This window comes from Henckelia pumila, chromosome 3 (assembly GCF_033568475.1).
Source record: "Henckelia pumila isolate YLH828 chromosome 3, ASM3356847v2, whole genome shotgun sequence".
Taxonomy (NCBI): Eukaryota; Viridiplantae; Streptophyta; class Magnoliopsida; order Lamiales; family Gesneriaceae; genus Henckelia; species Henckelia pumila.
In genome coordinates, this window is record NC_133122.1 from 27,700,574 (window position 1) to 27,718,365 (window position 17,792).

At 33.1% G+C, this 17,792-nt stretch overlaps 4 protein-coding genes across 5 annotated transcripts; 1 reads left to right on the top strand and 3 right to left on the bottom strand.

Moving 5' to 3' along the window:
• Positions 1-955: 955 nt before the first annotated feature.
• Positions 956-4,558, bottom strand: LOC140889459 (mitochondrial carrier protein CoAc2). 2 transcript variants are annotated; one of them, XM_073297179.1, is made up of 7 exons: positions 4,149-4,558; positions 2,902-2,987; positions 2,598-2,805; positions 2,322-2,448; positions 2,060-2,115; positions 1,451-1,573; positions 956-1,367 (listed from the first exon to the last, which is right to left on the bottom strand). In XM_073297179.1, exons 1-7 carry the CDS (start codon positions 4,308-4,310, stop codon positions 1,203-1,205), a joined length of 927 nt encoding a protein of 308 aa, XP_073153280.1. In that variant the 5' UTR covers positions 4,311-4,558; the 3' UTR covers positions 956-1,202. The 2 variants fall into 2 exon arrangements, with proteins under 2 accessions (XP_073153280.1, XP_073153278.1); XM_073297177.1 differs by having other exon boundaries at positions 2,060-2,244.
• Positions 4,559-4,714: 156 nt separating this feature from the next.
• On the top strand, positions 4,715-7,969 carry LOC140888320 (protein FAR1-RELATED SEQUENCE 5-like). The gene is made up of 3 exons (XM_073296005.1): positions 4,715-4,994; positions 5,633-7,731; positions 7,916-7,969. Exons 1-3 carry the CDS (start codon positions 4,715-4,717, stop codon positions 7,967-7,969), a joined length of 2,433 nt encoding a protein of 810 aa, XP_073152106.1.
• A 1,222-nt stretch (positions 7,970-9,191) lies between these two features.
• LOC140888321 (uncharacterized) lies at positions 9,192-10,361 on the bottom strand. Its single transcript, XM_073296006.1, has 3 exons — positions 10,341-10,361; positions 10,108-10,236; positions 9,192-9,571 (listed from the first exon to the last, which is right to left on the bottom strand). The coding sequence occupies exons 1-3, from the start codon at positions 10,359-10,361 to the stop codon at positions 9,203-9,205; spliced, it is 519 nt and encodes a 172-aa protein (XP_073152107.1). The 3' UTR covers positions 9,192-9,202.
• A 3,531-nt stretch (positions 10,362-13,892) lies between these two features.
• Positions 13,893-16,617, bottom strand: LOC140892103 (thiamine phosphate phosphatase-like protein). Its single transcript, XM_073300851.1, has 4 exons — positions 16,395-16,617; positions 15,338-15,459; positions 15,025-15,223; positions 13,893-14,299 (listed from the first exon to the last, which is right to left on the bottom strand). Exons 1-4 carry the CDS (start codon positions 16,533-16,535, stop codon positions 14,063-14,065), a joined length of 699 nt encoding a protein of 232 aa, XP_073156952.1. The 5' UTR covers positions 16,536-16,617; the 3' UTR covers positions 13,893-14,062.
• Positions 16,618-17,792: the final 1,175 nt, after the last annotated feature.

A 17,792-nucleotide genomic window follows, 5' to 3' on the forward strand; every position in this document is an offset into this window, starting at 1 on the left:
GGTCTTGTATGTTTGTCACTTTGCGATTTTGGTCTTCTATGTTTGCATATTTCAGTTTAGTCTTGTATGTTCCAATTTTTGGCAATTTCGGTCTTTTTTCTTCGAAAATGCTTATGTGGCACTGTACACATCATCTCCACATCAGCACTGCATTGGTGCCACATCAGCGTCACATCGAAAAAAGACTAAAATTGCCAAAAAATAAATAAATAAATAAATGCAGCGGACTAAAACTGAAATCTGAAAATATAGAGGACCGAAATCGCAAAGTGACAAACATACAGGACCAAAAAATAATTTTTCCTTAAATTAATTCTTTTTGTAGTTTTATATTTAATTGAATAAAATAATCAATTTTTACTTAAATAACTATGAAAATAATTGTTAGGTTAACCGTGCATGGATATAAAGATGAGTGACTTCCTGAAAAGCTTTAACCTCATACATTCCGCTTTGTGCTGTGTGTGTATAAACTCGCACTCTAATTGAGTCGATCCGCGAATTTTTCGAGCCACTTGTAAGTAGCTCACCAACATTTTTTAGATATATCGAGCAACAGACACGAAGTCGTCAAACTCAAAACGAGTTTGAACTAACGTCCCCACCTCGTCGAATCAAATTTGAGCCCAAATCATTCATCCAATATTATCCCAATCACAGAATTTAAAACGTTTATTAAAATAATTTTAGATATTAAAATCGGAATGAGCCACCAAGCTCGTATTCCTGCGTAACAGAGCTTGATAATTAGGTTCAAAACAAAGGAATGTTTAGTTCAATTCAGGTATCAAACTTTTGCCAAGGCTAATAAAATTTCTGATCGAGCTCGAATATAAGATTACTAATATTCGACTAGATTCAATTCGTTCGCTCCCAAAAAATTTAGCAAGCTGCTCTGCATCAGCTTATACTGGTCAGAATCTCAGAACATCGCGAGTCGTAAAAAAACCTTGAATCGTGACGATTTCAAATTATTGAAAACCTGTGATATGATACACGTTCTCAGTGCATCAATCATGATATTCCAATGATTTATTTACAAGATCTATAGCTTTTCTAACTAAGCTTGCAGCACAAATTAGTGCCATTCTTAAACATTTGCATGGTAAAGAATACTAAATAAGACCTCCTTGGCCCCAAGAATAAGGGAGATGGCCTCATATACAACAATGGAAATCAATACCATTTATGGTAAAGAATTGCTATGGTTGAGTTTGAGACAACGGCTGCGAAGAAGGAAGAGACGTAGGCTGATTATTTCTTCGGTTAGTAGAAACATCCACGAAAGATTCTTCTCGTGGTGGAACTTGCAGAAATGCCTTCATAACATCGTAAACTGTAAATCCAATCGCGACAGAGGGGACAACCTGATTCGTAAAAGATTCACGTTTTCAAACTTGGATGAATGAAAATGAGTCAGGAGCGAATATAATTTAATGTTTATGTTCACCTTCATGTAATTGATGCTGAGACCAGAAAATAATTGCTTCCATCCCTGTGTTTTTGCAATCATCACAAGAGTTCCCATAGTTCCTCTCATTTCGCTGCTCTTTGATGTCGATAGTCTCTGGACCTGTGAATCCAAGATTTTACTTTTTCCTTCTACTATTTGAATTCAGGAAAAAGTTAATGTGTAGCAATTGCCCCTGGCTCTTTCTGTCCTAAGTAGCACGGATATCGAAATGTAGCACATGAACTATTGCATGGTTTAAAAGATTTTATTTGCACTGTTATCACTTATCATTGATTATAGATAGCTTTTCTGGCAAAATTTACAATTAGTATCTGAACAAAAAACACGCACTAAAATCTCAGTAGTTAGAAGTTTGAACGATTCTGAGTAAGGGGAGGCAGAATTGTCCCCATGGTTTCATCACTTTCATGTAACTGCCTGCCTATACGACCTAATGATCAGAATGAAACACATATACTGATAAATATTTAAAGAAAATTGGGTTGCGCCCTTGCAACACCTCTTACTTTGGCTACAGTAGCACACGTTCGATATTATAAAAACTGATATTAAACTTAATAATCTCTGATTCAACAAGCATAATACCTGCATTTGCCTCCGGACAACATCAATAGGATAAGTGAAAGTCTGACCCAATAAACCTGCAATGGAGCCGCATACAAGTTTAACTGTGATATCCTTTTTGTGATTTTCGGGGACGTGGGTTTTCATTTCCTCGTAGAAATAAAATTTCAATCCCGCATAGGGAAAGATTCCATATAGTGATGGAGCTGAAAATTCAACATGAAGGTTTTCAGAAAACAACCCACGAAATTTCCGAATAAACGAGAGGATCAATACAACATACCAGCACCACGGTAGAGACCACGTACTCCAGCCTCCTTGTATGTCTTGGAGAAGCAATCACGGATTCCTTTATATACAGATTCCCCCAAAGCATGCCCTTCCACACTTCGTTTCAAGGGTTCAACAACCTGCACCATCCTATAAAAATCAAGCTCAAGTTTTTTGAAACTGTTGGTTTATTGGGAAAAGATCATAAAAAAATTTGAAGCTGCTTTATTGTTGATAATCCTGAGACAGATTTTAGGAATGCTATGATTGATGACTGATAAAGACTTGCCTGATAAGCCAGTTTAGTTCGAACTAAATCAAGTGGATAAGTAAAAAGCACAGCTGTTCCTCCAGCAAATGAACCAGCAACGAGATCAAGAACAGGACCTCTCCCGACATCAGGAAAACCAAGGATGATCCATCTCCGGTATTCTTCATAGGTCATATAATGCAAAGCTGCATAAGGCACAATACGTGCAACACTTGCTCCATTCCCTCTAACAATAAATCACATCATACTCTTTAATATAACTGACAAAATTAAGCACTTCGCATTCATACATTCAGAAACCAAGAAAAGATGAGAGTTCTACCTATAAAAGCCAAGTAATCCTTCTGTTTTTGCTATTTTTGTGAAGGACCCCAAAAGTCCAAGACTATGGAACTCATTTCGTCTCGTCTGAAACATATAAAGGAATAGTAAAAAACTTCAACCCCTTTACAATACAACCATTTGAAAGAGCATAAAAATTCATAAACGGAAATCAACGGAGTCAAGATACAATATCAGCAAAAACTCTAACAATATGAAGTTACACACAAAGCAAAGAAAAGAATTTCAACTTTCCAGACAGATTGCGAAAGAGTCACCATTTTCGCTCTTCATTCAACATAATATCGAGGGGATAATATTTGTAACACATAATCTGGTTCCACCTAACATTAATCCAAGAACAAACTCCAATTACGCAGCAAATTGACTCCAAATAATGTTCAAGGAGGAACAAGAAATGTTCTCCAGCAGAGAAGTTTGAGTTGCATCTTGCATCAGTAGCTTGCACAGACAGATTTCAGTAACAGCCTAACCATCTACAAATTTTTAGTAAAAGTTCAGAGGCGGGATCAATAAATTGAGGTCAGGCTTCTTCATCAGCAACTTGCACTCAGAATGATATTGGACTTACTTGTATCTCCTAAGATTAAAAACAAGCAAGAAAACCACTAAAATGTTATGGGATAGCACTTCCTAAATGCCGGCAATATCAAAACAAAAACAATAGCCGAGGTAATTGACACTCCCTTATGAAAAGCAATCCGACTGCTAAATGATCCACGAAAGCATAAAGTTGAAGGGAATTACATAATGCTGCTCCATTTGATACAAAAATTACGATTGATCCCCCTGTTCAAGCAACTAACTACAAACTTTACACAAATACACCCTATTTTGCTTTTCGAGGACTACACAAGGATTCAATTACAATGCCTTTAAAGTTCCAACTTCCGAATTCTGAATTCCAGAGCGCGCACAATTGAATTAACAATGCCAAGAACTATTGGATCACCGGAATTGTAAAGAATGCAACTCAATCCAAATCAAAAGATTGAGATTCTGACAACCATAATCAAACCCGCGAAACACCCTGTTCACATATTAATCTCATAACATCTAGTTCACTGTACCTACAAGCGATCATATCTTGGACAACAATCAATCACAAATTCCACCCCCAAACTCGCCCCCCTTAGAGCAAAGAAAAAAGACAGGACTCGTTCAAAGAAAACAAAAAAAAATAGCATGTGGCCAATCGAACAGCCCAAATTACAGGAATACAAGTACCTGGAACAAGATCTTGACGCGTTCAAGCGGCGCAACAACGGTCTTGGCAAACCCACCTGCCAGCCCACCAGCAACCAACTCCTTTGCGAAAACAGGCATCTCCCCAATGAACCCATTCGACACCAACCCCTTTTTCTCTCTTTCATCAATCTTCTCTCCCATTTCGCACAGGAAAACAAACCCTTTAATTCTTTTCTGAATCAGAATCCATATGTGTCATAAAAGTACGAGTATATATGCACAGAAAGACTCTAGAGTCTCCCTCTCTCTACATGCAGAAGCTACCTTGGAAAGAAGAAAAGAAGCGGAATCGAAAACGCTTCTGACTTCTTCCAATCAGAAAATTTTCAACAGCGACGAAAATTAGATTGGGAATTTGTGTCGTTGGAAATATTATTATTGGATTCTAATTCTGGGTTAAGTCGATGCCGGCTTTGGGTAGTACCCGGACCCACTCATTGACTGACATGTGGCAATGAGTTTTTTAAATTTATATTTAGTAAAGTGATTTGTTCAAGAAAAATAATTGATGTAATTTAGTCAATTTTATCAATCCAGAGCCAACCATGGTTAAACATTTCATTCCAAAATTTGAATGTACCGCTCAAAAGGCAATCTCAACTTCCTCCCCTCCCAAAACACTCTGCCGCCCTTCGTCATATCCATCGATCCACCATCACCAACAGAAGCTGACGCCGCCTTTTGTCATATCCACTGTACCGACGTCGCCGGCGTCGCTCCCATCACCATCGAATCTGTTGCAGAAGCTGACTCCGCCTTTCGTCATATCCATTGTACCGACTCGCCGGCGTAGCTCTCAGTCTTTCACCGTGCCGCTGTTCAAAGGTAAAAGAATGATTACATCTTATGGGGGCTGTACATAATAAATATATCTTGTATTTAATTTTTTTTAGGTGATTTATATGCATTAATGTTGTTATGTAGTTAATGATTCTGTTTAAATAATGAGTGATATTTGATGGATGATGTAATTTTATATTGCGATGCCAATTTGAAGTATTTCTCTTTTTTTTGGTGTTTATTTTCGTTCCTAACTTTTAGTTTGTACATGATTGACAAGTTGCCCATTGTCTTTGCTGGTAAGGTAGAATACATTTTACTAATGACATGCTTTATGTTTTAATGCATCTTTCCTGTATTCATCCCGTCCACTCATCCAAGGTATTACAATTTCCTATCAGACAAATAACATTCGGATAAATCACCAATGAAATATTTTGTGGAAGAAATTAATGCTAGCTGGAAATCCTTAAGAAGTACTATCACAATTAGCAATATGAAGTCTTTTGTTTTATGATTGGTTTATTTTCATTAATTATCGTTTACCTTTTAGATGCTGTGTAAAAATTACATTTGTTTAATCTTACAATTTTTTTGTGACCATTTCTTTAAGTTGTATCTCTCTTTATTTAGTTTGAATCATGATTAATTTTATTTATATTTAAATCATTGTTTTATTACAGATTTGATGGGAGACAACATTGAAGATGTTGAAGTTGTAAATTCAGAATTTTTGATTCCTGAGAATGTTGAGGTGCTATCTACCAACTCTATTGTAGATCAATTGGAAAGTAAACTACTTGTTGGACAAGTAGTCAAAAGCGTTGAAGATACATATTTACTTTATTGCAATTATGCTCATGCTAAAGGCTTCAGCGTTAAAAAAGGTGATCAGCGCTACTTTCCTGGCAGTACTGAATTACAATCTAAAGAGTTTGAGTGTTCATGTGAAGGTAGTAAAGATGAAAAACGCTCGAATGAAAAAATTCCTCCTTACTTGAAACCGAGTAGTAGAACTAAATGTAAAGCTAAGCTCAGAATAGGTAGGCAAATGGGGGGGGAGTGGACGGTTTGTAGGTTTGTTGTTGAGCATAATCATGACATGGTTGCAGTTGATCAAAGACATCTGTTGAGATCATCAAGGAATATTTCTCATGCTCAGAAATCCACTTTAGAAGCATTGGTGAATGTTGGGATATCTGTTGCTAATGTTGTGTCTTATATGGAAAATGAAGCACAAGGACCACAAAATTTGAGCTTTACTCGAAAAGATGTATATGATCACCTTGGTCGTATAAGAAAACATACGAAAGTTGAGAATGGGGATGCTTCTGCCTTACTTCATCACTTCATTAATAAGGCAAATAAGGAGTCAAATTTTTATTGGAATGTGCAATTAGATGATGAAAATAGGGTCATGAATTTCTTTTTCAGGGATTCGAGATGTCAAGTTGATTTTGATTATTTTGGTGATATTTTATCATTTGACACCACTTATCGAACCAATCGTTACAATTTGGTGTGTGCGCCTTTTGTTGGAATTAATCATCATAAACAAAATGTAATGTTTGGCTTGGCATTTATGTCGGATGAAACTGAGAGTTCATTCGAATGGTTGTTTAAAACTTATCTTGAGTCTATGAATGGAAAACAACCTGAAAAAATTTTTACTGACCAATGCCAAGCCATGATGAATGCAATTAGAACAGTATTTCCATTGTCACACCATAGGTTATGTCAATGGCATATCAATCAAAATGCCCCATCACACTTTGGAAGTTTGAATGGTGATTCGAGATTTAAAAGATTATGGAATAAATGCATGAGTCATTGCGAATCTGAAGAGGAATTTGAAGGTACGTGGAAGATTATGATTCAGGAATACAATCTCACTGATCATAAATGGTTAAATAATATGTATGGACTGAGATACAAGTGGGCTACTGCATTCAGCAATCACAAGTTTAGTTCTGGGCTTTTAGCAACTTCTAGAAGTGAGGTGACAAATGCATTGTTGAAGAGATTAGGAAACAGTGCCATATCATTGTACGATTTTGTGTTGAATTATGAAAAAATCCAAGCTGGGTGGCGTGATAAAGAGAAGGCCGAGGATACACGGTGTCATCATACGAAAGCTCCGATGATGCTGAAAAATAATCCATTGTTGACATTTGCTGCTGATTTTTATACTCATACCGTGTACAAGCTATTTGAATTAGAATTAATCAATTCTTTGAATATGCGGTTCATTAAGATACATTCAGAGTTGAGTGATATCTCCTTGGAGTTTAAAGTAACATCTCATGACGAGAATTCAAGGGTTAGGCATGTGATTTTCAACAAGGAGACTCTTGAGGTAAACTGCAGTTGTAAGAAATTTGAGTCAGTGGGAATATTGTGCAAACACATTTTGTTGATCTTCAATTTTATGAATCTGAATTTTCTTCCCAAACCTTACTTGAAAGAGCGCTGGATGAAAAAGTCTAGAAATAGAATTCCTGAAAATTTTGCCTTGTATGAAAGTGGAAATAAAAGCAGAAGTGTTCGTGAATCTGATATAGTTTTTGTGAATCAAATTATGAGATCGACTTATGCTCTTAGCATGAGATGTCAAGGTCATGAAATTTCAAGAAGTAAGTTGACAGAAATTTTGGATGGAGCGAGGGAACAAATAGATGATTTGTTCCAAAATCATAATTTGGAAGATCCAAAAGTTTGCGAAGAGGGGGTTCACGAAGACATTAACCTGTTGGATGACATGCTTGTGCGTAATCCTCCTCAAGTGAAGTCCAGAGGAATAACAAATAAAAATATCCAACGTCATTGGGATGATAAAAGCAAGAAAAAAAAAAGAAAGGGAAAAGCTGATCAATCAAGTAAGTTTAATATGTTTTCTGATTTTGTATTTATCGACAAACTTTGCTATTTTGCATAATCTGATTTTTTTCTTTTTTTATGTGATGTAGATGCAAAAAGAGCAAAAACCAAAGGACAAAGCTCACAACCCTCTCAATTCCTGAATAGCCAAGAAAAAAATTATCTCCAACATCAAAATCCTACTGTCCAACATCACTTTGAACTTGCATCAACTGGATCTCAATTTCACAGCCAGCCACATCACTTTGTTGTTACAATACTTAACCTTTTAGTAATATATACCCATAGAACTGTATAATCTTACTTATTTGTTTATTTGGTTGCAGGAAAGTAATACAAACTTGTTTTCTCATGGTCAGATGCATATGTTCTCATATCAGTTTGAGAGTTCTCGTTCATTCCAAGTAAGAAACATATGTGAACGATTAAACTTGTTGCAACTTGATCTCTATGATATTTATTATTTTTTGTCAGGGACATGATGCTACTAACAGTAGGTAGTTCAATATCATAACAACACAGTCTCAGCTTGTTGAGGTAGTTTTTTTTCATTTTTTTAGTTGCACGTGTTCAAGAATTTTTGAGATCCAGTTAATATATCCCGTGTAACTAATCTATGTATATTTGTATTTCATTCTACAGTATCTACCTTCTGTGCAAAACTATTTTGGTTAAGATACCCAACTTCGAGAAAGCAGCAACCAAAAGGTTCATCCCCAATCAATGGAAAAAGCTACAAATCAGAATCCTGAAGCTATGGAAAACCTAATTGATTTTGTTATGGAATCCAAATTTATGTTCTTGACTCCTTCTTTATGTTCTGGAATTTCAAATTTCTGATTTGAAATGTCCCATTTAAATTTCAGACGTGGCTCGACATTTTCCATTTTTTGTATGGAAATTAACTGTGTTTTGGAATTTCTGTTTTGGAATGGCATTTTTCACTTCAACCGTAATATGGAAATTTCATGTCATATTCATTCCATTCTTTTAAAAACTATGTATGATAAGAAGTTATTAGTAGGTAAGGGGTCATTTTCTTTTTTAGTGTATCATAAAATGAGATTATTCTTTTAATAAAATACAGGATAGATATTATCTAAATCTAAATCACAATCACAATTTTCTTATACCTTCATAATATCACCATCGGGCAAATGAAAATACACAAAAGACTTTTGATATCTTCTCTAATCATCAACTAATTCCCAGCAAAAAGTACTTGAAATTAACATAAAGAGACATGCTATTTTAAAGAGATATCATTCATTCATAGAAGAAAACAAATGAAAACGTTGACAATCTCTTAACATATTGAAATGAAAATTACACTAAACAAGTTTAACATTACATTACATCACATTTTCTAACACAAACTAACCACGACCACTCAATCTCATCTCTTCCAACTTTTGTTTCATCTCATCCATTTTTTTCATAATCTGCAAAACATCATTCTGCAAATTCGACAGGGTATCTTCCAATGCAACAATGTTTTCTGCTTGACGAGAATTTGGTTGCGAACTTGAACTAGAAGTAGCGCATGAACTTTCCTCACCATTTGCCTTGAATGTATTAGTTGAACGTTTTTTTTCCACATATTCCTCAAAAGCTTTTATCGCCTCTGACCTACTCGAGAACTTCTCGAATAAAGGATCTTTGTAGTCTTTGACTTCAGCAAATGTTTCCACCCAAGTTCCATAAACACCAGGATTCACTCCTTCAAATACAACGTAGGCTTTCCCCTAAACAAAATTCAAGATTCCATAAACAAAAAATCACATTATAACAAAATAAATCAATTAACTCTCTGTGACTCACCATCTAAATAATGTCAACTATCTGTTCGAATTGAAGAACAACTCCACCCTACTTGAAGAAAGAGGGCAGCGTACATCAGTGACAAGTTCCAAATTAAAATGCTTGCTACGGATTTGGCTAACAAGACAAATTAGTAATTTAGATCCATTGCCTCACGCTACAACACATCCGAATCAAAATGACATGAATGTTAATGTAAAATTAGAGGACAAAACGAGTCTTCAGAAAAATTGTTTCAAAAAATTAACCAGTAGTTCATACTAAAACAAGTGCAAAAATCAGTTGTCCCAACCCAAAAAAAAATTGATCTCTTCAATCTGCAAGTGAAGAATAAGATTTAAAAAAATTTGCACCTTTTCGATGTAATAACACAAGAGGATGAAACAAGAATCGGTTTACTAAATATATAAGAACCACGGAGCCCTTTCTAAGAGCACGAAGAATACGGTTCGAAAAATACCAACCACGATGGAGCCTCTGAAATCAAATCGATCTTAGCTCCTCGATCTACATCTGAAATCGATCCGCACCAATTCGATCTATTAGTGAGAGACAAAAGCCAAGAATCGCTTTCTTCAGATGAGAGTGACTGAAGAAAAAAAAACCCCAAATCCCCAAATCGCAAAATGAAAAGGGACGAGAAGAATCGCTTGATTGATACTCGGGTATAATGTCCATTATACCATGGTTAACCATGGTCAAGGTCAACATCATTTATTTTTCTTGAAAAAATCGCTTTACTAAATATATAAATTTAAAAAACCCATTGCCACATGTCAGTCGATGAGTGGGTCCGGTTACTACCCCAGAGCCGGCATCGACTTAACCCTAATTTTGGTCAATTTCAGAGAATCACTTAATAGTTTGAACTTCCTTTCATGAAAATTAACGGTGGTGTATTCAAAGTCGAGAATCACAATTAATAGTTTGAAATTCCAAATCCCACTAAATTCCTAAAAGCTCCTAGAAGCAATGATTTTTTTCTTTAACACAGGAAGAAGTTGAGAAGTTGAATTGATTCCCACATGCTCTCCTAAACACGATACTATCTTATTATAGGCTTGAATGCCTAAAAAAAATTTGGAATTGGATTTGGATTTGAAATTTATGGAATTCAAATACCATTTTGGTGTTTGGAAAAAGGTTAAAATACATATTGGAATTTACTAGCATAAATTTTAGGAAATTTTGTGAAAAAAAATGTTAGTAAACTTAAATATATAACTAAAGTTTATAAATTTATTATTAGAAATAAATTTTATTGTTTTTATAAACTCAAATCTCATGAAATTCGACCAATTTTATAAGGATTTCACTTAGTTAAATGAAATCTCATCAAATACCAATCTCGTTTTAAAATTCCATTTTGCCAAACACCAAAACCCCATGAAATCTCATCAAATATCAATCCCGTTTTAAAATTTCATTTTGTCAAACACCAAAACAGTATTTGCAAATTCCACCAATTTCCCTCCAAATCTAATCCACCAAACACAGTAAAGAGTCACGTACAGTTTAAGAATTTAGTGGTATTCAATTTTAACTTTTATAAATTTCATCAAAGTTTTTTGATATTCAAAACAAACTTTTTGTGGAGTTTTTAAAAGTCGGGTGATATTCAACATTAACTTTTAAAAAATCTATAAAATATGAAAGTATTCAAAATTTCAATTGACTTTTAAGAATTTCATGATATTAATTAACATACAAACATTAAAATATAAAATACAACTACAAATTATCAACAGTTGTCTTAGATCCAACCCAAAAATATATCTCTCTCTTCCCAAAATGTTAAATTTATTTCACTATATATTTCACTAATTAATATCTCTTTGTATCTTTAATTTTTTTTCTCGTTTTTTGGACGAACAAAGTACCGATATTTTCTAAATTATTAATGCACTAAATTTTTTTTAATAGTAGTTTGAAATCAAAACTAAATTATAATTATAAGTTTTTTAATAAAATTATTATGAAAATCATAAAAGTTGTTAGTCCATAGAATTGAAATTTATAATAAATATTTCAATAAATAAAATTTAAATTTCTTATTAACTCTTCGAATAAAAATTTATTTTAAAAATTTTTTTCGTATTTTTAGTTATTCTGTAAACTATCATATAAAGTTATATTTACATAATTGTAAATAATATTTTCAAATATTTTTTTGACACGAAAATATGTATTATAAATTCAAACACAAGGTTACTAATTTAATACAATGACTCCTTTTTAAAAAATTTAATGGCATATAAAGAAGCCAATATATATATTAGGATTAAAATGATTTGTACATTTTAAATAAGTAAAATCTATGTTAAATAATTATTAGTTCAAATAAATCAATGAAAAATAATAAGGTATAATTCAAGATACAAAATCCATATAATTCAATGAAAATTTTATAAATTTCTATAAAAATCTTGTAAGTAGTCTCAGAGTCCACATAAATCTGCTTGCAAATCTATGAGAGAGTTCATAGAAATATGTTTGAAAATATGTGAGATTTTATTAAAGTAAAAAAAAAAAATCTATCAAATACACAAAAGTCGTCTATTATTTAAAATTACTAAAAGTTGTTAAATATTTGGATTGAATATACCCGTGTAAATATTATACTAAAAGTCCTAATTTTAATTGTAAATACGAGTATGATTGACTAGTCTCACTGATAAAGATCCGTGAAACCGTCTCACAAGAGACATACTCAAAAATTAATTTTAGAATAATATTACATTGAATGTAAAAAAATTTCTTTTTATTAGTATATAATATTTTTCATATTCACACCATAACCATAGAATTTTCGTAATACAAACCATTGATAATCTTGCTTGAAGATTCCATAATTTTTTGTGTGCAAAAAACTTCAACTCACTACGATAACCTAAAATCCAGACCTACATATCAAGTTAATATCAAATTACTATAACTCATTGATGACTTATAAGCAAACAATTCATGGTTCATATGCTTAATAACAAAGAATATAATAATCAAATTGAGTTCATGGATTTCCCAATTTCAATGTATGAGCTAATAAAGGATTTTTATCTTCGAAACTCATTGAAAGGGAAAGTGCAAGAGAAATAATAGTGAATGATCATATTTCCCAAAATAATACGAGGTCACTACAACTCATTTATAATTTTTAACTCATAACTAAGTCACTCGCTAATCTCAATGGCTACCAAAAGTTCAAGGCTATACATAGGTCTGTTGCTAGCTCTTTGATGTTGGGAGTCCACAACTTGAGCACAAATTCGTTGTAATCTCAGTAGCAATTTGCTATAACTCGACCCTCGATTATATGTTAGAAACACTAAGAAATACACTAGAAATGAGAGGGAAACACCCAAAACACATACCAAAATGAGAAATTTGATGGCTTATTTATAGGTAATTATAAGCTCAACTCAATATTGGGTTTCATGTAGGTTTTTTAGCTGCAACAGAGGGGTACACTCTAAAATTGCGTTAGTAAATCAAATCAAAGGCTGAGACACTTATTTAATTTTCATGGAGTGAATTAGGCATTTTCGATATTTAACATTGGGTTTTGGTGAAAAAACTCGTTCTTTTTTTTATAATGTATTTTTTATATATACAAATACATTATGAATTAAACTAGTTAATTATTAATGAATTTAATATACAAAATTCGATTCCTAACTCAAATATACAAAGATTAAAAAAATCAAATATACAAAACAATTGTTATTTGATTTATTTAGAATTCCAATTCAAATTTTAAAAATAATTAATATTCGACTCAATTATTTTGAATCCTAATTCGTACAGGATGGACCAAAGTTGGTGACAGGCTGACAGCTAATAATAAAGAGAAATAAATACAATATACAAAAGTGATGGTTGATTCATTTCCAATTTTTTTAAATTGAAAATGTTTAAATACAATAAAGAGAAAATAGATGCAACATAGAACATACAAGCTAAATTTGTTGATTCATTTCCATTTTTTTAATGTAAAATGGTTGAAAATAACTTAATTTATACAATTTATAAACATTGTCCAAAGTTGTCCGAAATCTAGAATGAAATCCATTTGATAGGAGATATCTTTAACTTTTACAACTATTTATTGGATTAAATACATATTTAAAATTTTAACTTCAAGTTATCTTAACGACAGAGTTGAGCTTATGAAATTTAACTCAAAGCCTGTTTTTTTTTATGCCAGTCGATGTTCGTTACGATTTCACATGAGTCGTCAAGGTTCAACTTTTTTTTTTATTATTAATGAAAATAGCTTCATTAAAAGAGGGTAAAAATACAAGATACACTGGACATCCCCAAAAGATATACAAGCTCAAATATCAAGGTTCATCTTGCTTCAGCGGTTGTTTATCTTTAACGAATACTAGAGGCTCGTAGCAAAATAATCCTACCAATTATAAGATCGAGTGCAAGATCTTTGCTAACTCTTCCCCATCGCTCCATTCACAAACTTTTGCCTTGACGAGTTCCAAATTGTTGGATATGTGACTCCATAAGGGGAAGTTCTTTCTTGGCATAACGAAGTCTGCTGCAACAAGCTTCAGAGTTGGACAAAAATCGTTCATGCCATCTCCTATGTATATTAATCTCTTGCACCCAGTTTCAGCTTGGATTCGTTCAATCACGCGACCCTACATTCGAAAGAAAGTAGGAAGATTACAGCCCAAATGTTGACACAGAAGAACATGGTAGTCTCCTTCATCATAATCAGATCACACACAGTTTCCACACAAGTTAAAAGATTAGAAGCGATGTGATTGGAACTTTATTTACAACAATTGAAGATACTCTAGGATATAATTAGCATAATCCAGCCAATTTACTATCTAGGAAAATGTACAGCTACAACAAGTTTCGATTCCCCTGAAACATTCTTGATTACAACACCCTGCGGAAAGTATACTTGCATCCTTGCCGGAGAACATCACAGTAATGCTGATGCATTCCACTTTTTATTCCAAATAATATATTGTCTCAATATCTTGTTTCATATATTTTGGCGACTGAAACTTTATAATTATACATTTAGATAAACGACATCCATCCACAATTTAAGTTCCAGATTATGTCCCTATCTCTTGTTCCATGATCTAGTTGAATAACAGGTATTTCCATTTATGTGGATCAACCAGTCGCCCCAATACAGAAAAGGAGATCGGAATACCATTTGGAACACAAGAGTTGTCCTGGTGCTGTTTTCAGAACACTATACTGGTTGTATAAGAAGAAAATGCATCAACAACAATTTCACTACAAGCGACAATTTTAGACGATTTTAATACTGATCAAGCATGATGTGATATGCCAATATCAAAAGGCAATAAATGGATTGTTTCTAGATTTGAATATAGATTACCTTACATAAATTCGGAGGGCAGAGGTTACAAGCATGAGATGAAGCTACATCATGGCATGGGAAGATTCTAAGCCTACCTCCGCTATCTACGAGAACAGGGTTCGTTACAATCTCCGAGAAACAATTGTATATTCCGTGATGTTCCAAAATTGTTTTGATGTAAAACGTATTTGAGTCGCTAGCCACCTTCAAATCACATCTGTGGCCATGCAAATTTGACCATCACGCTTTCTATCTCGAACCAAGAGAAGAATATAATCCAAGATCAAAGTCAAACCATTCACAAAAAGTTCAAGAATAATAATGTAATTACCCGAGAGAATGAGCTGATTTAATCACGGAAATGACATGAGGATGCAAAGGAATCCCTTTTAAGCACTGAGCAATATCATTAACGGTTTTCCCTTGAATGTGCAACTCTTCCAACATCCTATCCTGCAAGAATAGGGGACCTCTTTTACAATCCAATTGTGCAAGGAAACTTGTTGAGTAAGAGTCCAAACTTAACTGAAAACTGAAAATACCTTAAGTGGAAATGGACTCCAATAATGCCTAGTAACATGAAATTGGGGTAGGCATGCATTTGAGAATAGCAAAAAATGCCATGAGAAAAAAAGTAAGTGCGAAATCCTCTGTGATTTTAAATACAATGCTAAAAAGTCCCACGTATTATTAAACGATGTGCTTATACGCGAATAACTATGTCTTTACGATTTGACTTTTTTGTTCATTCTGATGACACGACAAGCATCTTTATCACATTGAAATTACACATTTCTTTCTTCTTCTTCATCAGATATATCATATATCTTAAAAATGAAAGATTCGGAATGTAGCCCCTAGCCACTGATACGGATTTGATCTTCTTTAGTTATGTGCATAATCAAGATTCAAGGATGTGAAGGACATGGAGTTTATCAATATATTTAAAATCACATCCAGTTCTCCGGCTATATTTTCCAAGTTTTTCGGCTGTTTCGAATACCCGTGCCACCAAGATTATTCCACCCCAAGAACTTGGATTATTAAAATAAGGGTCTACAAGTTTTCCATATTAACAACTCAATCTCAAGAACTGACACCACTTCAAAACCTCACCCAGCATGCCACTTCAATCATGAGCAAACAAAACACTAATGAAAACATTTAATAGAGGAAAGAAAAAACCCAAATCCTAAAACTGAAAAGTACCAAGCTAAGGCTTTGACAACAACGAAATCATTGTCAAAATATCTACTAAAGGTCGAGACTTTATGATTTAATCAAATGGGTTTTCAAATCCAAGGAAAATGCGTTTACATCAAAGGATTTCCGGCAAATATAGAAACCAAATTGACATCGCATTTATTGGTGAGAGAGAGATGGCAGACCATGAGACTGTTCCAAGGCAATGTGCGTCGAAGCTGAAGGAACAAATTGGTCAGACCCATATTTGTCATCACCCATCGGTCGCTGTCATCATCGATCAGCGTTCTGTCGAAATCAAACACCATCACGGTGTTTTCAGCCATTTTTCGGCGGTTTCCGGCGTCCAGAGAAGCTCGTTCCCGGTGGCGCCGCCCGCTCAGTGGCTGCAAGTTTCAACTTTCAACAGCTCCGCGGGTTTCTTTAACACTGTTATTTATTATTTAATTTCGCCTAATTAGTCATAATGACGTGACAAATTAATTTCTTTTTAAATATTTATTTTTAAAAAAAAACACCGCCTGGTGTGGCGGGTTGGCAGAAGGGCCTATTTATTTTAAAATTTAAATATTTATAGAATCAATGGGTTAATTTATATCTAATCTATAATTTAGGCATTCAAATTAAACTTTTTTAATAATATTACATTAAAATAATATTTAAAAAGTTGATTATGTGAATTTTTAAAAAATTTAATAAATTAAACTAGTTACAAGATTTAAACTTTAGATTTCGTTTGAGCATTTATTTTAAAAACGTTAATTTATTGAATTATGTATTTGGACAATAATATTTGTACTTTTTTTAAAAAAAAATAGACTTTAAAAATTATTCTCCTAGTATAATTTTTAAAAAAACAATTGATAAGTGTTTTATTTATGCTTTTAGAAAGAAACAATGAAAATAAAAACATATTACATTTTAACTTTAAAAATGTTTTTTTAAATAATTTTTCAAACACATATTTATTATTTTAAAACAACTTCTAAAGCATTCATAAAAAAAATTTAAAAGCGTTTTTATAAAATATTTTTAAAATAAATATCCAAACATCCTTAATATTGTAGTGTACTACGAGAAGAGTACAATTTCTTTAACGATTTAATTCGATTTTTTTTTTTAATCTAATGCAGAAAACAAAGGTATTGGAAACTAGGCCGGGCGCACAAAGTCACAAAGACGGATCAATATTTGAATTTGGATGTCATTCGTGTTGTATTTAGCTAAAGGATATATTTTTCAATTCTTATGTCACCCACTAAAAAGATGTTCGAGATAATAGAATGATATGAATGTGTAATACGATTATACGAGTAATAGAAAAAAAAAGTTAATAGATATAAAAAAATTTATGTGGTATGATTACTTATATGATATTTAATATAGAGTTTTGATCTCATGAACACTCATCGTAAACATCTATATTAGAGATATTATCGAACTCCATAAATGCTAAAGAACAGAAAAACTTTGTATATTGAATTTTGTGTTCAGAGAACAATGAGATTACAGATGAGTTTCTCATGCCTATTTATAGAAATGTGTTGATTATACACTTACTAAGTCCAACCATATGACACGTA